This window comes from Budorcas taxicolor, chromosome 10 (genome assembly GCF_023091745.1).
Source record: "Budorcas taxicolor isolate Tak-1 chromosome 10, Takin1.1, whole genome shotgun sequence".
In the NCBI taxonomy this organism is placed as follows: Eukaryota; Metazoa; Chordata; class Mammalia; order Artiodactyla; family Bovidae; genus Budorcas; species Budorcas taxicolor.
In genome coordinates this window covers 77,481,309-77,504,097 of record NC_068919.1, presented here as the reverse complement: position 1 = coordinate 77,504,097, position 22,789 = coordinate 77,481,309, and the positions used below count along the sequence as shown (strand labels likewise).

The following is a 22,789-nucleotide window of genomic DNA, read 5'->3' as shown; positions in this document are numbered from 1 at the left end:
GAAATGATTTTTATTTGCATTTTGCAGATAAGGTCACTAAGGCACAGACCAAAAATGAAGTCACAAAATAATATTCAGTTGACCTTGGACTTTCCTAACTCTGCAGAGGTCAGATTAAAAGTGTGTGTGTGTCTACAACTTGAGGTATGTAGATGAAAACTCATTGTCCAGATCCTATAATTTCTCACTTGTCTTAGGGAAACTGGCACCCGTCCTTGTCCCTTTATGGATGTTCTTCATCAGTCAATGTCCAACAACAACACAATAACACCAGCGACCATTTACAGTGATGCTATGGGTAAGTAAGGCCCTTGGCCTCCATAATCTCTCTTTATCCTCACAAGAGTCCCATAGGAAAGAGGCTTAATGTTTCCCTTTTGAAGGTGACATGACTGCAGCTTAGAGAGTGACCTCCCAACATCACACAGCTAGCTGGGATTGGAACTGAGGTCCTCCTGACTCTAAAGCCCCCATTCCTAACCCCCTCTCCTCGGAGAAGGGAAAGGCAACCCACTCCTACATTCTTGTCTGGAGAATTCCATGGACAGAAGAGCCTGGCAGGCTACACTCCATGGGGTAATAAAGAGTCAGACACGACTGAGCAACTAACACACACAAAGAAAGGGGGGATTGTGTTCCATTTTTCAGTCAGAAATATAAAGTTCTCAGAGAAGGGAAGTAATGGGCCCAGCCAGGTAGGAGCTAAAACCAATGTCCAGCCCCTGTCTCTGCTTCCTAGGTTCCTGCTCCAGCGTAAGAGCACCCCACCCTTTAGATGCCGACCAGGAAGGGGCACTGGAAAAAGCATTTAGGGATGGGACAAAATATCTTGGAGCCAGAGCCTCCTCTCCTGGGAGTGGTTACCAAGGTGCCTCAAAGTGGCCTTGGCGAGGTGTTTGGGAGGGGGTTTCATAGTTGGACTAGGAAAGAGAGAGCCAGGCTGGGTGCAGAAGGACCCAAACTGGCTCCTTGTTGTCATCTCTCAGCCCCGACTCTTGACTCACTGGGCCCAATCTGCTTCTCTCAGCCTGGAAAACGACGTTCACAGGCCTTGTTCATAGCCTGTGAGGTTCACAGCCTCTCACAGGAGAGGCTGGGAAGGAACATGGGGTAATGACTTCCTTGACTTTGGAGTCAGGACAAGCCTGAGGACCTCGTCCTGTCCCCATCCCCCACTCCCTGTCCTCCTCCCTCTTAAGGTCCTCCCCACCTCGGTGACTGACACCACTCACCATCAGGTGGCTCAAGCTGCAAATCTGAGATTCAGTCTCAATTCTCCCCCACCCCTCACTCGAGGGTCCAACCTCCCAAATACATCTCAAGCTCCACCCCTTCCCCTCCACTCCACCTGGACACTGCAGAGGTTGCCAACTGCTCTCATTTTTTCCACTGTAGCCCCTGAAGCCTATTCTCAGACCTACAGCAGCAGTGCGGCTTGGACATTTAAACCAGATCATGTCACTTGGTTAAAAGCCTTCAATAATCTCCCATTTTACATGGACAAAAATACAAATTCCTCAACTTGGCCTGACTGGACCGGCCCCTGCCCATCCAACCATCTTAAGCCACAGGTCTTGCCCTCACTCAGTGACCCCCAGCACTGATGAGCCTGCAGTTCCTGGGACCCACCACGCCCTTTTCTTCCTCAGGGCCTTCTGATCCCTCAGCAGCTTCCTGTTCCCAGTCAACAGCTTCCGGTCGCCCAGGCTCAGCTCAGTGGGGGCGTCCCTGACCCTCCTTTCTGAAACAGAATTCCACTGTATTTTCTACCACAGCACCTGTTTATTTTCTTCTGAGCACTCATTACAATATAAATGTCATTTCGGGACTTTGCTGACTTGTTTATCTTCTGCCGCCTCCACCAGACTATAATTTCCGTGAAGGCAGGCGGTCTGTCTGTTCTCGGTTGTAGCTTCCTAGCACAGCACTTGGTACTCGACTGCTTCTGGATAGAAGATGAAAAGTCCATTCCGAAAGCCACAACAGGCTCACAGCCCAATGTCTCTCTCGCCCCTCCGGCTTCTGCTCCTCTGCTCTCTCCCTTGAGGGGCTGGTTCACTGCACAGGAGGCTGGCAAAGTACAGAATCTACCCTCTGGGCTGGTTTCTGAACCTGTGGGAAAGACTTCCAGAAGGGCTGCAGGTGACAGAGAGGTTATAGGGTGTTGGATGGAGGCTGGGAACAAAGCGACAACTCCCAGTACCCACTCTGGTGTCCTGAGTTGGGTGTCTTTCCCCAGCCTGGTCTCCCTCATGGGAAAGGAGCTCCTCTGCTGAACCATATACAGATGCCCAAGACTGGTTACCACCTAGACGGCACAGCTGTGAGATAGCCAGAGGCGAGCGAGGACTGGTATTTCAGGGCCAGGGAACATATGCGCTAGTATGAAAGGAGGCATTTGCACTCCCTTGGGGAGGCAGAACATCAAGATTCGAATCTTAGGTATGTTGCTGAGCAAAGTCTGGCTCCCACGACCCCCCGGCTGTTCCATAACGGGTTCCCCCATCCCACACAGGCGCCTGGTGTCCTGGGCATTTGCCCAACCTTCTTAAGGGAGGTTGGCCAACCTTGACCGGACAGTAGTTTCTTGTGACATCCATAGATCTTGGCAAGAAGCCCCAAGGCTCCGGGCAAGAACGGATCTGTTGGTTCCAGGAGGGCGGCTTCTGTAGGAAGCAGATCTCTGGTGGCATTTCTGTACCTTGGGGATCAGCCTGCTGGGAAGTAAGCCCTCTGGGAGCCACAGATGCTCAGAACTGCATTAGCAACTCACCCCATCAGACCTGTCTCCCTTCCTCACCCTGAAAAGGGACTATCCAACAGTCTCCAACAAGCTGCCTGCTAAGCTCTCACTGCCCCCACCCCCAGTTTGTTGCAAAACTGTGTCCTGATGAGAGGGCTACATCCCCACAGCCGCAAATACTGCACACAGCCAAGGAAGCAGTGGAGTGACAGTCAGTGGGATGTGAGGCTTTGGATCGAATCCAAGGCAGAAAGGGCCTGTTACTGCCCAGAGGCTGGGGTCCAAGGGAAGAAAGGGAGAGGGGGTGACATCCAGGAATCATGGAGGTTATTGGTCGATGTTTGTTGTTTTCAGCTGGGGTACAGTTGCCTTACAATACTGTGTTTGTTTCTGCTCTACCTCGACATGAACCAGCTATATGCATGCATACAGCCGCTCCCTTCTGGGCCTCCCTCCCAGCCTCCCCTCATCCCACCCCCTCTGGTCATCACAGAGCCCCAAACTGAGCTCCCTATGATACACAGCACTTAACTTTTCGAGTGCCCTTCATGGGAGTTTGACAAATCAGTGAAAAACTTGTATGCCCATGATGAATCCTATAAACAACGTCTTAAACAAAATACAATATAACGAGCACCAAGGACATCAGTGATTTTATCCTGTTGTGGCCACAGCTCTGTGGGCGTCTCACTTGGGGTGTGAGCTGCCCATGGGCTTTGAGTCCTCTGCAGTCATCACTATGCCTTCTATCCAGTTTTATGCAGGCACAGGGTCTGTCACCTGAAACGCTGTCTAGTGCTCTCAATGTTCCCGTTGTCTGCAGTTTGCTTACAGTTCGGTGGTTCTTAAATTTCAGTGGAGTTATGAGTCATCTGGCCTGCTTCATAAAATGAATATTCCCAGGTGCCCTTCAGAGATTCTGATGAAGTAGGTCTGAAATGTGGCCCCCAAATCTGCATTTGGACAAGCCTCCTGGATGATTCTGCTGTAGGGGAGCCTAAGACCTTGCTTCAAGGAGTTAAAAAAATCAATATGCAAGTGATTGCTATCTACTGCTTTCTATTTAAATAATACTGCAATGAAGATCTGGTAGAAATAATGTTTTTTCTTTTGCATAATTTTCTTCAGACATTTTCTTAAAAGAAAGATTACGGAATCAAAGGCTAGGCATTGTTTTGTAGTTTTTCCCAAGTTAGTCTCAAGGGAACTTGAATAATTAAACATTAACTTTTAGCCTTTAAATGGATTTTTGTAGCAATATAAAAGTTGTCCATATTGCAAGTTCAAGATTTATAATGGGGCTGGTCATTTTTCGATGTAAAGCTGTGTGTGTAAACTATCCACTCATTTCCTTTGACTGCTTCTCAAAAAAGGAGCAGGATCCTGGCCTTTTATAGTTACATCAATTCCTTAGCTATTTGGGATAGAAAGCTTTATTTGCCACGTATATTTCCCCCTCTTCTGTGGCTTTCGTTTTTGTGTTGGCTTTATTACATTCTGTGGCACAAAAGGCTTTTAACAACACATTTGGATCCATCCATCCTGTCCCTGATATCTCTTTCATCAATAGTCAAAATATTTTCTCCTCATCACAGCTGAAACACATTTGCTTTTCCATTTCCTACTCTGGCTTTTTATGGCCCATTTGAAATGTGTTGTAGTGCATGGTGTGAAAAATATGGATATAAGCTAATTCTGATCCATGCTGATATCCCAGGATTTAGATGATATTTGTTAAATAGTGATTCTTTCTAATAGCCTTGTGCTGACACTCAGTCACCTTACACCAAGTCCTTAAATAACTTCAGTCTTTCTGTGGAGTCTATTCCACTCCCCTGGGCAGTTTCTCTTGTCTTTATCCCAGAAGAATATAGTGATGACTGTTTGGTTATTTTGTTGTTATTTAGTCACTAAGTCCCGTCTGCCTCTTTAGTGACCCCATGGACTATATAGCCTGCCAGGCTCCTCTATCCGTAGGATTTCCCAGGCAAGAACACTGGAGTGGGTTGCCATTCTCTTCTGCAGGGGATCTTCCTGACCCAGGGATAGAACCTGTGTCTCTTGACTGGCAGGCAGATTCTTTACCACTGAGCCACCAGGGTAGTGGTTATTTTAAGTTTCCTGAAAACATTTTGTGACATTTTTCCCATTCATACTCCAGCTGAGTTTTATAATTTATTTGTTAAATATTGTGATGTATCTCATTGTGTTAATTTATATTCTTTTGTAATCTGAACTTAAGTTAGACTTTATGATCAGGAGGAGAGTATAGTTCTTCATTCGCTTGTGTTTTGCTATTCTCTTCCTGCTTTAAAATTTTCTTTGAAGAAACATCACTTATTCCGAGTTAAATCAATTTCCAGCTATTCTGGGGGGAGGGAGAATCATTTTTGTGAGTAAACCAGCTCTCCCTTTCCCATTTCCTTCCCTCTGTCCCACTCTTCATTCTCAGGCTTATTAAAATACAAATCCATGCTGATAAAATGATAACACTGCCCCACCCCAACCCCAGGCCCAGGGGACAGTGCTTCTCAACGGCAGCCAGCAGCAGTCTGTGAGCTGCTCTGAAGCCACCTCTGTTTGTCTGACTGCCTTTTCCTTTCCCTGCCTGTTAGATAGGCAGGATTGTCCTGGCAGCACCTTTCTGGGTGAGGATATAGCTGGTTAGGAAGACTTCGAGTATTCCAGAAGTGTCATCCCTCTTTACACTTGATCTTAGCCGAAAGGCCGAGAAGTGGCTCAGAGGGTAAAGTATCTGCCTGCGACGTGGGAGACTCAGGTTCAATTCCTGGGTTGGGAAGATCCCCTGGAGAAGGAAATGGCAACCCATTCCAGTATGCTTGCCGGGAAAATCCCATGGATGGAGAAGCCTGGTAGGCTACAGCCCATGGGGTTGCAAAGAGTCGGACACGACTGAGCAACTTCACTTTCACTTTCATCCCTTTTTATCGAAGAAACAGGAAGACAGTGTACTAAGTTGAATAAGTATCCCCTCATGTCCACAGAGAACCTCAGAATGTGATCTTATTTGGAAAATAGGGTCTTTGCAAACATAATTAGTTAAAATGAGGTCATAACTGGATTCGTGTTTTATATCATTTTATATATAGATGTGTGTTAGAATATGGCTCAGTTGTGTCTGACTTTTTGCGACCCCATGGACTGTAGCCCACCAGGCCCCTCTGTTCATGAGATTCTCCAGGCAAGAATACTGGAGTGGGTTGCCATGCCCTTCTCCAGGGGATCTTCCCGATCCAGGGATCAAACCCAGGTCTCTTGCATTGCAGGCAGATTCTTTACCGTCTGAGATTAGTGGAGGCCCTAAACCCAGTGACTCTTGTCTCTATAAAAGGGAAAGACAGAGACACAGACACAAACACACAGACACAGACACAGAGATGAAGAATGCCGTGTGGCAACAGATGGAGGTTGACGCGGTGGAGCATCTAGAGTCAGAGGAATGCCAAGGTTGCTGGAACCACCAAAAGCAGGGACAAAGGCCTGGGACAGATTCTCCCTCAAAGTCTCCAGAAGCAACCAACCCTGCCCATAATTTTATCTCAGACTTCTGGCCCCTGGAACTGTGAGAGAGAAATTTCTGTTGATTTAAGCCCCTCATTTGTGGTACTGTGCTATGGAGCCCTATGAAACTAGTCTACACAGCATCCCCAGTTTCACCTGAAATCGTCCCCAGTGGTGACTTTTAATTGTAGGATTATCTAAAACACAGAGAAATGTCCTTGTAAGCTGCCCAAAGCAGAGAATGAACAGTCCACTCCAGAATGTAAATACTCAAGAAATGAGATTTTTCCTGTTTCCTGACCAACCACAAGTCTCTTTTCACAGAAGGTGAACTATTTATGGCATTTGCCAAATTCTAAGAACCCAGGACTCTTTTGCAAGGGAGGCAGTGTGCTGTAATTCAAAGAGCTCGGAAATTGGGCTCAGACCACCAAGGCCTCAGTCTTGACTCTGTCATTTACCAGAAGTGTTGCTCTGAGCAGGTCCCTTAATTTGAGCTGTACTCCTGATCTGTAAAAGGAGACAGTAAAAATTTATGCCTACCATATTTCAGGGAGTTTTTGCTGGGATCTGATGAGATGGTTTATGGGAAATCATCATTTAACCTGTAAAGCATCAGGCAGATATTACCAATTACTAGTAGCTGCCCCTGGGGTGGGCAGGACAGAGAGAAAGGGCAAGAGGGACACTTCTCACTACATCCCTTTTTTGTTCCATGTATATAGTGAAACTAATGTTAAAACATATTTTAATGTGTAATGAAGGGGGAAAACGTAGATAGAACTGCATGCCCATTTTTATCGTCATCCAGCAATGGCATCTACAGCGTGGGCGCCAATGGCCCTCAGACAGGTACCGATGGCTCAGCTCCCCTGAGCTTAGGTGCGGGAACTCCTGGAACATGACCCAGCTCACGCCTCCCAAACCATTTTTCCTTGCTTGTGTTAATCCAGAGTTTGTAAACTAGAACTGGATGTCCAGCCCTGCCATGGATTTCACATTTTCTGATTTATCTTTTTGAAATCCAGAGAGAACAGAGACTCCTCTTCTCAAGTGATTGGGGTAACATAGAATTGTGTGTAAAGACAAAGACATATTTGGGGAGACATTTTCCCAGAGCATTTTGAGGTCCCAAAGGCACAGCAAGAAATAACTGCTTTATACCCAGACTGAACTATAATTCTAAAAGATACGTGTACCCGTGTTCATAGAAGCACTATTCACAATAGCCAAGACATGGGAACAACCTGAACGTCCATCGACAGATGAATGGGTAAAGAAGATGTGGTGTACACACACACACACACACACACACACACACACACACACACACAATGGAGTATTACTCAGCCATCAAAAAGAGTGAAATAATGCCATTTGCAGCAACACGGATGGACCTAGAAATTATCCCACCAAGGAAAGTAACTCAGAAAAAGACAAACACCATATGATATCACTTATATGTGGAATCTAAAGCACAACACAGATGAATGTATCTATGAAACAAGAACAGACTCACAGACATAGAGAACAGCCTTGTAGTTGCCAAGTGGGAAAGGGAGAAGGGGAAAGAACTGGGAGTTTGGGATTAGCAGGTGCAAATTATGATATATAAGATGGATAAACAACAAGGTACTACTGTATTACGCAGGGAACTATAGTTCAAAATCCTGTGATAAACCATCATGGAAAGGAATATGAAGAAGAATATGTGTATATACATGTATAACTGAGTCACTTTGCTGTACAGCAGAAATTAACACAACATTGTAAATCGACTATACAATCACTCTTTTTTAAGTGAGTTAACCAGAGTCCCCCAGGGATTGGAATGAGCAGCGGAGCCTTGCCTCCACTTAATGAAGCTCTCTGCCAGGTGATGAGCAGGTCCTCCAAGGTCCTGAGTGCTCATCTGGGTCTTGAGTCCCGGGGCTGTGCCTGATAAGTGCACCAACCCCCTCGATGCCAAGACTCAATCCCTCCCATTGTCACCACTGGCCTCCTCTAAAACTCTATCCTCTTGACACCATCAGCATCAGCTGTTCGTCAATATGACACTCCACTTGGGTCACCTTCTTGCCAATAAAGGCCTGCTCTTCGTCCTTCTTTGAGGGTGTAAAGTTAGAGAAAAGTCTCTTGAACTCTCAGCGGGGTGTCTCCCTCAGCTCTGCCCAGCAGCCCTCTCCTTCGTTTGGAGCACTGACATTTTAGTCCAGCACTGGTGCGGGGCCAGGACAGAGTTTCTCCAGAACCAGACACTTGGGCCTTGGTTTTGAGCTGGATCCTTCCCCATTTTGCAGTGCCCTGATATTATTCTCTATAATCTATCTTCCCTAAGCCCCGATGGTACGTAAGTGAACTCAGGTCGTCTGCAGGACTCGGGTTCTGTCCCAGGCGGCCCTGGGTCTTTGTCATGCAGGGCATGGGATTTGTCAAGCAGAAAAGGGGACTGGCATGTATGACTGGGGCCACGTGCCTCAGCTCTAACCAAGACACAGCCAGGCTTGCCCTCCGCCTTCAAGAGTGTAACAAGGATGCCTGTGATTCCCTTATACACTGTAAGAGTTCAGAGCAACAACTCTGGAGTCAAAGACAAATCTGGGTTCAATGCCAGCTCCACAGCTGACAAGCCATGCAATCTTGAGCAAATTACTTAATCTCTTACAATCTCAGGCTCTACATTTGTAACATGAAGATCAAATAGAGCCAGGTTATAGGGATGTTAGGCTTCACTGGTGGTTCAGCTGGGAAAGTATCTGCCTGCAAGGCGGGAGATCTGGGTTCGATCCCTGGGATGGGAAGATCCCCTGGAGGAGGGCATGGCAACCCACTCCAGTATTCTCGCCTGGAAAATCTCTATGGACAGAGGAGCCTGGCAGACTGCAGTCCATGGGGTCGAAAAGAGTCGGACATGACTAAGCGTGTCACACAGCACAGCACAGCATAGGGATGTCAAAAGATTGAAATGAGGTCATGCATATAAAGGGCTGTTGGCACCTAACATGTTGTAAGCACTTAATAAACATTAGATGTTGTTATTGTTATTAATGAAATGATCTAGTTTCTAGTGATGGCTTCAGCTTCAGCTTGGTGAGCTTGGGCAAATCATTTCACCTCTATGAGCTTTTATTTTCTATAAAACAAGAGGAGGGGTCTTGAGCCTTCCTACTCCATGATTCTTTTATCCCTTTGACCTTGTGGGGTAATACCCCCTGCCACAAGGACCAACTTTAGGATGACCAGATGAGGTGGCTGCCTACAGGCAGAGATGAGAGAGGCTGCCCAAAGTCTATCAGGCTTCTTCAAACCAAAGCCTATCTATCTGTCTCCTGGCCTGGATCCCAGGGCAGCGGCTGGAAAGGAACTCAACACTCAGGAAAAGCTGCAGGGAGCTTGCCTGTAGGAGCAACCTGCTTGTTGCTGCTTAGTCTCTCAGTCGTGTCCGACTCTTTGCGACGCGTGGACTGCAGCCTGCCAGACTCCTCTGTCCATGGAATTTTCCAGGCAAGGATACTTGTGTGGGTTGCCATTTCCTTCTCTCGGGCATCTTCCTGACCCAGGTACTAAACCCGCATCTCTTGCATTAGCAGGTGGATTCTTTACCACCAAGCCCCGAGGGAAGCCCAAGGAGCAGCCTGGTAGATATCCAATATTAAAGGAAGGAAGGCCCGGCCCTAAAGTCTATCTGAAAAACAGATTCTGAGGTCTGAAGGAAGGGGCATTGCTGAGTAGAGTAAAGGTCTGCCCGACTGTGTCCTAGTAAGAAAGACTGTGAAGAGACTCCAGGCTGAAAATGCAGTTTCTTGAGCTCTCTAACGAGACATTGTGTGTATCGGTTACAAATCTGGCTGAAGAGCTGGACTGCCTGGCACTTTCCTAATGACTTACGCACATTTAGTCTTCACAACAGTCTTGGCTCTCCCACTCATCAGCTGTGTGACCTTGGTCAAAGTAACCTCTCTGGGCTTCACTTTGCTCGCTTGTGTAGCAGGGATAATAACAATAGTTCCTCCCAGTTGTTGTGAAAACTAAGTGTATATAAGTCCTTAGGAAAATGCCAGTCACGTAAGCGCTACATATCCACTGACTGTGGATATTTTCATGTTATTGCTTTGGGTTTGGTACACTGAGGACACCTTTATATGGGGGAAGGCAGCTGAAGCTTCCCCATGATGAGTGGTCTGGGTCGTAGGTGGAGCTCCTATAAAATGCCTTTTGGAGAGTTTCAGAAATGTGTGCAAGAGGCTTTTTGGATGGTACCATAACAGTGGCAGAAGATATCAGAAAATTATCGTGTTAGAGCTTACTGTAACCCTGATGCTGGGAAAGATTGAAGGCAGGAGGAAAAGGGGATGGCAGAGGATGAGATGGTTGGATGGCATCACCAACTCAATGGACACGAGTTTGAGTAAACTCCGGGAGTTGGCAATGGACAGAGAGGCCTGGCGTGCTACAGTCCATGGGGTCGCAGAGTCGGATATGGCTGAGCAACTGAACTGAACTGACTGATAACCCGTCCATGCAGGGGCTGAGGAAATAGTTGACCTCATCATTATTAGGGATCAAATACCCTCTGCTTGGGCTTCCCTGGTGGCTCAGCTGGTAAAGGATTAGCCCGCAATGCAGGAGACCCCGGTTGGATTCCTGGGTGGGGAAGTTCCCCTGGAGAAGGAATAGGCTACCCACTCCAGCATTCTTGGCCTTCCTTGGTGGCTCAGACAGTAAAGAATCCACCTGCAATGGGGAGACCTGGGTTCCATCCTTGGATTGGGAAGATCCCTGGAGGAGGGCATGGCAACCCACTCCAGGGTCTTTGCCTGGAGAATCCCCGTGGACAGAGGAGCCTGGAGGGCTACAGTTCATGGGGTCACAAAGAGTCGGACACGATTGAGCAGCTAAGCCCAGCAGAGCACAGCACTCTCAGCTTGGATACCCCTTGATGGGCTAAACAGTACATTTAGTCATCTGCCATTCAGCATACATGAGTTTCTCAGGTGAGCCAGTGTTTTAGTAGAACCCGAGAAAATAAGATCTGAAATTGGATGGGGCGGGCCAGTCCTAGCAGGCGTTCTGTGGGGCACAGCCTCTGAGTGGGGCTGCGGGGGCAGACAGGAAGCTCTGAGTGAGTTCGGGGCGTGCGTGGGGACTGCAGAGAGCAAGGAAGCAAGCCTCCAACAAAAGTGGCCTACTTGAGCTTCGCCCCCGAGCCCCTAGGTCCATGGTTGGCGGCGTCTCCGCAGGGCTGCCCTTCTTATTCTCGTCTTCGCACACCAAGGTGAGCCTTCCGCGCGGAAACCATCTCAACCGCGTGGGACTCGGCTTCCCCCTAGCGGCCACGAGGCAGAAGCTCTTCTCATAATAGAAAACGCGATTTTATAATAGCGTTTGGATAGTACCTTCCAGTTACAAGGCACGATCACAAACATCAGAGTCCAGGCTTTCTGACTGAGTACGCCCCCTACCTCCCATTGTCTTCAGCCATTTTTTAAATATAAGTTTATTTATTTTAATTGGAGGCTAATTACTTTACAATATTGTGTTGGTTTTGCCATACATCGACAAGAATCCGCCACGGGTGTACACGTGTTTCCCATCCTGAACCCCCCTCCCACCTCCCTCCCCATACCATCCTTCTGGGTCATCCCAGTGCACCAGCCCCGAGCATCCTGTATCATGCATCACCTCCCATACTCCATCTTTCCGATTTCCTTGACTCATTTAGTTTCTCCTTCCGAGTGAAAAAGGCTCCTGGAACCCAGAGAAGCGTGCAGAGTTCCGACTGCTCCAGGGCCTGGGGTCCTTGCTGCAGCCAGAGGACTGGAGAGCGCAGCTGGAAAATGACGGCCTCTCGGCTCGGCTTGCCCGCCCCCTCCCCTCTTCTCACGGTGGTCCTGGCCCCCTAGATACACCTCAGGCCTAGAATTCTAGAATTGCTCGGAGTTGTCTTTGCTTCCAAGATTGAACCTCGGGAGTCTGCAGACTTTCAGGTCCTCTTTACTCTGGACTCCCCCACCCAAACCAGCACCCAGCCTGCCCTTTCTCTGCTGCTGCTGAAGGTAATCCCACTTGGCCATTTGAGGGACTGACTGATTACCCTCATAGTGAAGGGGGCAGCAGATATTGAAACCTCCGACAAAGCTAGTTACATGGGAGCCCATATTTTGTGTTTTTTTTACACATCAGAGATCTTTTTTTTAATTTATTGTTGGTTGTGCTGGGTCTTTGTTGATGCAAGAGGGCTTTCTCTAGTTGCGGCGTGCAGAGGCCGCTCTCTAGTTGCAATGTAGAGGTGTCTCATTGCGGTGACTTCTCTCGTTGCAGAGCACCAGCTCTAGGGTGCGTGGGCTTCAGTAATTGTGGCACTCGGGTTCAGCTGCCCCTCAGCTCGTGGGATCTTCCCAGACCAGGGACTAAACCCGTGTCCCTTGCATTACAAGGCGATTCTTTACCACTGAACCACCAGAGAAGCCCCCTCCCGTACTTTCAAAGGTCTCGCAGCCGTGGCCCCCATCTTTGGTTCCTAACTCTGCTGAGACCATTGGAAACCCCAAGGGCGAAGTTAATTCTCTTCCCTTCTCAGGAGCTTGGCCGAGATGCCTTCAGACCCAACAATTTTCCCTCTTGTGTGAAGAATGTCCTAGAGGCCACTGCTCTGATGATCTTTCCACAGGAAAAGGTAATCTGAGAGTCATACTGAATATTCTAGATGTTTGATCTGGAGTATATTTTGGTTTGGGATGTGTTATTTTGGGAAACCACTTAGAGATGTCTTGTTTGGGGCAGCATAAGCCAGCCATTAAAATGGTTTCACCTGAATATATGAAACTTTGTCTCCCCAGGCAAGGCAAAGCGGTTGAGCCAGTTGGGATGATGTCCCTCCTCCCAAAGTGGGACTTGGGAAGAATTAAGGCAATGGGAGGGGAGGATACAACAGAGGGGACCTGGGCTAGGACCTCAGGGGACCAACTCCCAAGCACACGACGGGGTCACAACAGTGAGCACGGCTTACTGATCTGATGGTGCCCTGAGAGCCGGTCTGACCCTGTCAGCTTTGCCTCCAACGCCCTTCAGCAGCTTGGGACCCAAGACTGAGGAGGGTGCCGGACGCTGAGAACGGACGTGGGGAGGAAGATGGGGCTGGGAGGCTGGTTCTACTGCCTTCTCTCTTAACGACCCCCAGTATATCAGCTTGTCTCCCTTGCCTGGTGCTGAGCATTCAGTTCCACTGGAGCATAATACCTGAGAAGTAAGAGGGGGATTTAAAATCCTGGAATTGCTCCAGCTGTTGCAGAAGCCATCAGAAGCCGCCTCCAAGGGCTCCCTTGCACTTGGTGCTTCTGAGTAGACTGACGGCCTCACACTCGTTCCCTGGGAGGGAACAACACGCGCTGAGATGGAGGAAACTTCTGGGACCTGAGCAAAGCTGCGTTGGCACAAACCTTAGTATCCACACTCTTCCCTTTTTTGCAGAGCCCTCCGACTGTGCCAATATTTGCCACAACTCTCTCCAGCCTTTTCTTAGACTGACCACTTCCTCTTTCCTGTGCTACCCCACTTTCCCTCTAGGTTCCCCAGTCTGGCAATGGGCACAGCCCTTTCCCCCTCTGTGGTGCCTCCCCACCCCTCACTCTTGGCCCCCTTAAGGGCTCCCCATTCTATGAGCACCAAGAGTGCCCAGACTGTGCTAGGGGCTGGTAGAGGAAATTCCTATAGTACAGTCTCTGTTTCGAAGAAGCGGGCAGGGGAAGAAGCGGAAGGGGTGGTCATGGGTCAGGAAAGAACTACATTGCCATGCCGTAAGTACTATCCTAGAGATTTATATAGACAGCTGCTTAATTTTGTAAATTCAGTCCTGGAAACAAATACCTTCCCAACCCCTTTTTGCCCCTTTCCATCCATTTGGGACACTGTTTTGAGAGACTGTGATGTTTGTTGCTGCAAGTACACTGATGATGCCAGGGCAGAAAAAATGGGAATAGCCTGGCTTTCCATGGCAGCATTAAGCCATTGAATCAACTCTGAAACCATCTCTCCTAAGATTTGTTAACTAACAAAAACATCTTCCTAGGGTTTAAGCTAACATTGGTTGACTTTTTGGTTACTTGCAACCCAAAGCATTATAACCTATATATATATTTTTCTGCAAATGAGAGAAGAAAGTTAGGGTGGCATTTGGGAATGGAAAAATCACAGTTCTAGTGACCAGTCTGGGCAAACCCAAGTTCTTTGTGAAAAGGGGCAGAAAATTCTGTGTAGATGGTGACTAACTTCATCTGTATTGTTTAACTTTTTCAGCCAATATTTATGCAGTGGCACCTATGTTACAGGCATCACAGTGAGAAGCTAAAACCAAGAGTAAAACCCCACACAGGCCCAGCTCTCATGAGGCTGAGAATCCAATGAGGGAGTAAGACATTAACCAAAGAGTAATCCTAACAAGTAAATAATTAGAAGCTGGGCTAAGCACGTGGAGATGCTGTGAGAACCTACAATGCATACAATGCAAAGTCTGGAGCTATTAACAGACCTGAGAAAGTGATCTATAAGCTGGGAGCTGAAGAAGGAAGAGGAGGGGTGAACCAGCCAGAAGCTAGTGAGGGCTGGGGGTACTGGCAGCAGGACCTGCAAAGGCCCTGGGGCGGGAGGGAGCCGGGCTGGCTGGAGAGGCCTGAGAGACGCAAACTGGAGCTTAAGGGGGTCGCCTTCCGTGCCTCCTCAGACCTGCCTGCCAGCACTCTCCGTCTTCCCTCCTGCCTCTTTGCTCATTCCACTTGCCCATGCCAGCACCCCCCAACCCCTGAACGCCCCCACCCCCCACCCCCGCCCTGGAATGCTGTGTCTTCAGGCTTTTTGTCTAACGTTTGCCCATTCTAGAACTCCACCCAGACCTGCCTTTCTCTCTAACCCTACCCTTCAAATGACCCTCCTCCCAATCAAAGCCCCCTTTGCCTCCCCATAAACCAATCTATCAAAGAATTTTCTTCTTGAAAGAGAGAGAGCAAGTGAATGAGATTTTGAGAGAGAAAACCAACCTGTCACTGCTAGAATTCAGACAGCATGCAAAGGATTTTAGGCAGGAGGCAGGCCCCGGACATGGCACCTCCCACGTGGCCTCTCCTGGCCGCTTCCACAAGACACCCGTGGGCGCTGCGCGGGAGATGCAGTTGGGGGTGCAGGAGGGTATGGGGGCGGGGGAAGCGATGCAGGTTGGGCTCTGTGGGTGGGCCGGCTGCTCCCTTCCTCTCCTAGATATACTAGTAACTTCTCAGTCGCTGAACTCAGAGATTTCCTTACCTGGGTTTCTCACAGCAGCTGTGCCCCCAGGGTTTGTGGGAGGGCTGGGCCACCCTTGATGTTGTTACTGTTCAGTTGCTCAGTCGTATCCAACTCTTTGGGACCCCATGGACTGCAGCACTCCAGGCTTCCGGTCCTTCACCATCTCCCAGAGCTGGCTCAAACTCATGTCTATTGAGTCGGTGATGCCATCCAACAATCTCATGCTCTGTCATCCCCTTCTCCTCCCACCTTCCATCTTTCCCAGGATCAGGATCTTTTCTAAAGAGTCAGTGCTTTGCATCAGGTGTCCAAAGTATTAGAGCTTCAGCATCAGTCCTTCCAATAAGTATTCAGGATTGATTTCCTTAGGACTGACTGGTTTGAGCCCTGATGAATTGACTTTAAAAGGCCTAAGGAGCAGCAGTGTGGCCCAGTGGGCGGAGCTGGGCTTTGGAACTAGACAGCTCTGGGGGCATGACCTGGCCACCACTAAGCTTTCTGAGCCTCAGTTGCCTCATCAGCAAAAGTGAGTAAGGTCATTTTCTTTACAGAGTTTCTGTGAGGATTTGAAGTAAAAATACATGAAAGAAGGAGAAAGAGGAGATTTTTACTTTTTTTTTTGGCTGTATGACATGCAGGATCCTAGTTCCCTGACCAGGGCTGGAACCTGGGCCCCTGCAATGGAACCACAGAGGCTTAACGTTAGACCACCAGGGAAGTCCCAAAGAGGAGAATTTTAAGCCTAAGCTGGGCCTCAAGCCTTTTCATACTGTTCATAGGTTCTCGAGGCAAAACTACTGGAGCGGGTTCCCATTTCCTCCTCCTGTGGACCACGTTTTGTCAGAACTCTTCACTATGACCCATCCATCTTGGGTGGCCCTGTCCGGTATGGCTTATAGCTTTATTGAATTATGCAAGCCTGTTCGCTACAACAAGGCTGTGCTTTCGAACTATGGTGCTGGAGAAGACTCTTGAGAGGCCCTTGGACTGCAAGATCAAATCAGTCAATCCTAAAGGAAATCAGTATTGAATATTCATTGGAAGGACTGATTCTGAAGCTGAAGCTCCAATACTTTTGGCCACCTGATGCGAAGAACCGACTCATTGAAAAAGACCTTGATGCTGGGAAAGATTGAGGGCAAAAGGAGAAGGGGGTGGCAGAAGACAAAATGGTTAGGTAACATCACCAATTCAATGGACATGAATTTCAGCAAACTCGGGGAGATAGTGAAGGACAGGGAAGCCTGGTGTGCTGCAGTCCATGGAGGTGCAAAGAGTTGGGCACAACTTAGCGACTGAAAAACAACCATGGGGTCAAGCATAGACCCGGTGTCCAGGAATTAGCATCTAGTCTCTGAATAACTTTTAGAAACCTTTTATTCATTTATTTTTGGCTGTGCTGGGACTTTGAAGCTGTGTGGGCTTGTCTCTAGTTGCGGCCAGAGGGGGCTACTCTTCACTGAAGTGCACAGGCTTCTCACTGTGGTGGCTTCTCTTGTGGTGGAACATGGGCTCCAGAGCAGAGGCTCAGTGCTTGTGGCACACTGGCTTAGTTGCTCTGCGGCATGCGATATCTTCCTGAACCAGGGATCAAACCCACGTCTCCAGCATTGGCAGGTGGATTCTTTACCACTGAGCCACCAAGGAAGCCGAGCATCCAGTCTAAACTTCAAATATTTTACCTGACATGTCCACTCCCATATATTGGACCCTGGGTCCTGAGTTTTAATTTGGAAAACAAATTAGTGAAGGTCAAGATCTACGTGGTCCAATTTACTAGCCACTGGTCACCTGTGGCTACATGAATTGTAATTAAAATAAAATGTAAACTTCAACTCCTCACACTAAGCCACATTTTAAGTGCTCCATAACCATTAGTGGTATCGGACAGAGCAGATATAAAACATTTCCATCAGCAAAGATGGTTTTATTGGCTAGTGCTGGCTTAGAGAAAAGGGCCACATGTAAACAGGAGGTCTGTTTATTTTACTTATCACCCCACTCCTGGACCAAGACCTGGACAACCTTGGCAAGTTACTTCTGTTTCTTTACCTGTAAATGCAAAGAAAAACAGCACCTACCCCATGGGGCTGTTAGGGTTAATGGACCACTTAGCACGGAACTCCAAATATGGCAGCTATTACTATTATTGTCACTAGTAAGCTGCGGTGAGGCACAGGGCTGAGCCACAGTGTCTGGGGGTAGCTGGGAGGCTTTGGAAGAGGGGTCCCTGAGACCAGTGGGGTCATGCTGGTGGTGGGGAGGTCCATTCTGGGAGAAAACAACTGCCTTGCTCTGTCTTCAGGGCTGCCTGACTCAGTTGACCCCAGCCTCACCCACTCCTCCTGTCCTAAGCCAATGACAAGACACCTGAGAGGTGTCAGAGGGAGACAGGAGGGAGGGAGGGAGGAGGTGGCCACGAACTGTGCCCTGGTTTGGGGTGTACACAAAGCTGAGGTCTGGGCATCTCAGCACCCTGGCTGTCCTCAACATAAGTTGCCGGCTGGTGGCCCTAGAAGTACAACTGCCATCTTCGCATGGATTACCCTGACTTAGAATAGAAAGGACGAGCTGCTCTGGTTCTCAGAATGACCTCAGAAACTTACTGTCAGTTTTTAAAACCCTAATAATGACAACCAAAGCAGTAACGATGGCAGTAATTTTTAAAAACCTGCTGTCCGTTTCCTTATTGCTACAGTGATAACTCATTCATCTAGAATCCAATATCTGGCAACCTCCCTCACCTGGAAAACAAAGCACACTGTCAGAAATCAGGGGAAAAAGGAAAAGCCCGGAGAAACTGATAGCACATACTAACAGCGCTAACGCTTTCAGACAGCACTTACCTTTTTTTTAAGGCACCATCTAATAACCCAGGTTAGTTGTCCGAGTCTAATCAGATTGTAAGCAATTTACAGAGTAGCCAACGAAGATGGGTGTTCTGACAGCATGAGAAGTGGCAACTGGCAATGAGAGAGGAGACAGAGAAACTACGAAAAGCAGGTCATGAAGGCCCATAGCACAGCAGCCTGGATCTGTTTCAGGGCCCATGTTTGACGGCATCTCTGCTGTTTCTGCATAATTCCGTGCTTCTACCAGTGGGCTCAGAACCTACCTATTGGGCCAGAAGTCCAACAGGTGAGCGATACAATGGTTAGCATTGTATTCACATAGGGCCAGCCCTCCCCCGTCCAGTCCAGGCTTTCCCCAGCATCTCTGAGAGATGCAGGGTTACCTTCGTGCTGTTATCTCATTCTCCCCGCACCGAGAATGCCAACCCGAAGGGAAAGCCGTAGCCTGATGTCTGGAGGCCTGTCATCCATCCACCCAATGTTTATTCTTGAAACGCCTGCTGTGGGGCTCCATTTTCTCTCCTGTAAACTGAAGGCTGATCTGCATACCAACACATGGTCTGATAGTCAAGGCTTTTGGGACTGGGCAATAATGATCACGAACACTATCAAGGATTTACCAGGCACAGGTGCTTTCGAAGTGCTTCCCATGGCTGACCATTAATCCTCCCAACAACCCTATGAGGCTCAGGTAAGTGGCAAAAGGCCTGGCAATTGTGATAATACTCTGCTGTCAATGTCTTGAAGTTCTTAATCTTTGAACCAGGAGCCTACCTTTTCATCTTTTATTGGGCCCTGCAACTTACATTGCTGGTCTCCCCTCGAGAGTAGCTGAGCAACTGGCACTTTTGGTGCCTGACCAACCACAATCTCATCATCTGAGAGCTACTTAGACATTCAGAGCCCCAGGCAGGGCACAGCCCTCCAGAGCCAGATCACATCCAGAGCCTGTGACCTCAGTCGCTGTCGTCCATTTCCTTCCACATCTGCATTTATCGGAGATGTATCATTGATTGCACAGGCCTACATGCTCAGTCACTCTAATCAGGTCCGACTCTTTGCAACCCCATGGACTATAGCCCAGCAGGCTCCTCTGTCCAAGCAAGAATCAGTTCAGTTCAGTCGCTCAGTCATGTCCGACTCTTTGCGACCCCATGAATCGCAGCATGCCAGGCCTCCCTGTCCATTACCATCTCCCGGAGTTCACTCAGACTCATGTCCATCGAGTCCGTGATGCCATCCAGCCGTCTCATCCTGGGTCGTCCCCTTCTCCCCCTGCCCCCAATCTCTCCCAGCATCAGAGTCTTTTCCAATGAGTCAATTCTTCGCATGAGGTGGGCAAAGTACTGGAGCTTCAGCTTTAGCATCATTCTTTCCAAAGAAATCCCAGGATTGACCTCCTTCAGAATGGACTGGTTGGATCTCCTTGCAGTCCAAGGGACCCTCAAGAGTCTTCTCCAACACCACAGTTCAAATGCATCAATTCTTCGGCTCTCAGCCTTCTTCACAGTCCAACTCTCACTTCCATACATGACCACAGGAAAAACCATAGCCTTGACTAGACGGACCTTAGTCGGTAAAGTAATGTCTCTGCTTTTGAATATGCTATTCTTGCCAAGCAAGAATAGTAGAGCAATTGCCATTTTCTCCTCCAGGGGATCTTCCTGACCCAGGGATTGAACCTGGGTCTCCTTCGTCTCCTGCACTGGCCAGATGGATTCTTTACCACTGAACCACCTGGAAAGCCCCTGATTCCACAGAAAAGACCTCAATTTCTGATCTTCAAGTGAGAGGAGGGTCATCCTTTTTCTGGGAAGTGAGCTTCTAAGAGTCCTAAATCCTACTACAGCACAGTTGGGCATCCCACAGGCTGTCAGAAGCACTAGCTAATTCGGAGGACACTACAACCCTGGGTTGGGACTAAGACTCAGTGGACTAAAGACTCCTTGAGACTAAGAAGCTGAGGGCAAAAAATTTAAGGAGGCATGCGCTCTCGGGTGCTGACTCCACAACTGCAGGGCTCTGAGATGCGTGCCTCCTTTAAAGGTTAAAAAAAAAATTGAAAAGTGAAAGTGGGGAAAGTGAAAGTTGAAAGTGAGAGGTCTCGAGGTGCCACCCAAGCTGCACATGTGGGACGCTGAGAAGTGCCAGGCTCTAGTCCTGGGGATTTCTGGTTAGAGTAACTCCTGTACAGGGTACTTCAAAAAAAGAGCGCGACTGTTCAGAGTCACCATCCAGTCCTTTGGTCACCTCTTGCCATGTTTAACCCTAGGAAGCTCACAGAAACCCTTTACCCCTCACATACCTCTAAGGTCGCAGCTCTACAATTGTTGGGACGGGCTTCACTCTGCAACCAAGAACCCCGGACGTGGGAAAAGTCGAGTGTGTCGGGATCTTGCCTTTTGTGCAGGTGTGAGTACAGGTGGGAGGCCAGGCTGAAGATGGCTCACCTGAATCCATCTCAAACCATTCACATCACCTGGGAGAGGCAGAGACCCCTGGGGGCAGTGCCTAGTTGGGGCTCCGAATCAGCAAAGGGTACTAATCTTCAGGTGGCACTCGTGGTGGCTGGAGCTGAGAGGCCCCTGCCCATAGGAGAGCTGCGAAGCCTAGTGATTTTCCAGAGTTAGGTTCCCAGAGCCACTTACCTTCAGAGAGTCTTTCCTCACCTGCATAGATTTCTAAAATGAGGATTCCCCAGTCCACGAAGCAGAATCTCCAGGGGATGGGCATGGCCCCTGCCACTTTTGTACGAAGTAGAAAATGCAGAGGCAGCCCTGCTTGTCAAGTGGACAAAGCCTTTAGGTGAAGAACTCTGGGGGCTCAGGGATCAAGGACTGGGGGGCAGGGACTGCCCTTCAGCCCCCACAATAGGCCCTTGTCATGCAGAACACGACCTATAGTGCTCTGAGCCATCGCCCTGGGTGGGGCTGGTCACAGCCTTGCAGGTGGTTCTGATGAACTGCCAGGTGGGAGGCCTGGAGAGCGGATGTGACCAAGTGTGATACATCTTGGCCAACACATGGCACCATGGCCACTCACTTCCTGCTGGGGTTTCTCAGACATTCCCAGGCCAAGGTTCTGCCCCTTTCCCTTGCTCAGGTGCTTGCTAGGTTGCTTCCATTGTGTCTGACTCTTTGTGACCCCATGAACTGTAGCCTGCCAGGGTCCTCTGTCCTCGGGATTCTCCAGGCAGGAGTGGGTTGCCATGCCCTCCTCCAGGAGATCTTCCTAACTCAGGGATCTAACCCACATCTCTTAGTCTCCTGCATTGGCAGGCAGGTTCTTTACCACTTGTAAGCCACGTGGGAAGCCCCCCTTTCTCTTTTACTCACATGAAATAAACAAAAAGCAAGTCTAATCTCCAGGAATAACATTTAGGGAAGGGAGTGAGGAGGGAAGAGGAAGGAAGGGAGAAGAGAAGGAGGGGAGGGCCCTTATCTACATTAAGCAGGGCCCAGCTGAGTCATGCTCTGTATCCGGCTCCACCCCCATCTCCCAGGCAGGAGACAGCTGCCTGGGCATTTCTCCTTCAGGGCTGGGTGCTGGGGGGTTACGCAGGGTTGGTGGTCCTGTGGGAAAGCAGAAAGTCTGGGCTCTCGCACACCAAAGGCTGACCCTCGAGCACCCTGGAGAGAGAGACAATCCTCTCAAGGTGTTACAGCTTTTCCAGTGGAATAGGGAGGTGAGCTTCAGAGTGTTCATGAGAGGGCATGGCACCCCACTCCAGTACTCTTGCCTGGAAAATCCCATGGACAGAGGAGCCTGGTAGGCTGCAGTCCATGGGGTCGCCAAGAGTAGGACACAACTGAGCAACTTCACTTGTCACTTTCATACATTGGAGAAGGAAATGGCAACCCACTCCAGTGTTCTTGCTTGGAGAATCCTGGGGACAGGGGAGCCTGATGGGCTGCTGTCTATGGGGTCACACAGAGTCAGACACGACTGAAGTGACTTAGCAGCATGGTGGTAGACTTGACTTAAGCCAAGCGGATTCCTTCTAAGAACATCCTTTGGGCAAAGGAGACAGTGTGAAGTGGTGAAAAGAAAAAGAATTGGAATCAGACAGGCCTATTTTTAACCTGGACTGTCACATACTGTTTGTGTGATGTTGTCCAAGTTATTTATCTGCCTTCTCTGAATCTTCATTTTCATCTACAGAATGGGTATAATACCTAGTTCACTGAGAAATTTGGGGATTAAATGAGTAGTAAATGTTAAGTCTTTGGCATATGGTAGGAATACAGTAACACAGGAGATGTAAGAGATGCTACTTTGATCCCTGGTTGGGAAGATCACCTAGAGGAGGAAATGGCAACCCACTCCAGTATTCATGCCTGGAGAATCCCATGGACAGGGGAGCCTGGCGGGCTACAGTCCATGGGATTGCAAAGAG

General features: G+C 48.8%; 1 protein-coding gene across 1 annotated transcript in view; it reads left to right on the top strand.

Annotated features, from left to right (window-relative positions):
* Positions 1 to 11,483: 11,483 nt before the first annotated feature.
* PLEK2 (pleckstrin 2) overlaps positions 11,484 to 22,789 on the top strand; it is a 37,201-nt gene continuing 25,895 nt past the window's right edge. The window contains exons 1-2 of the mRNA XM_052647380.1: positions 11,484 to 11,540; positions 12,169 to 12,321. Coding sequence (XP_052503340.1) covers positions 11,484 to 11,540; positions 12,169 to 12,321 — 210 coding nt within the window. The remainder of the gene's footprint in view (positions 11,541 to 12,168; positions 12,322 to 22,789) is intronic.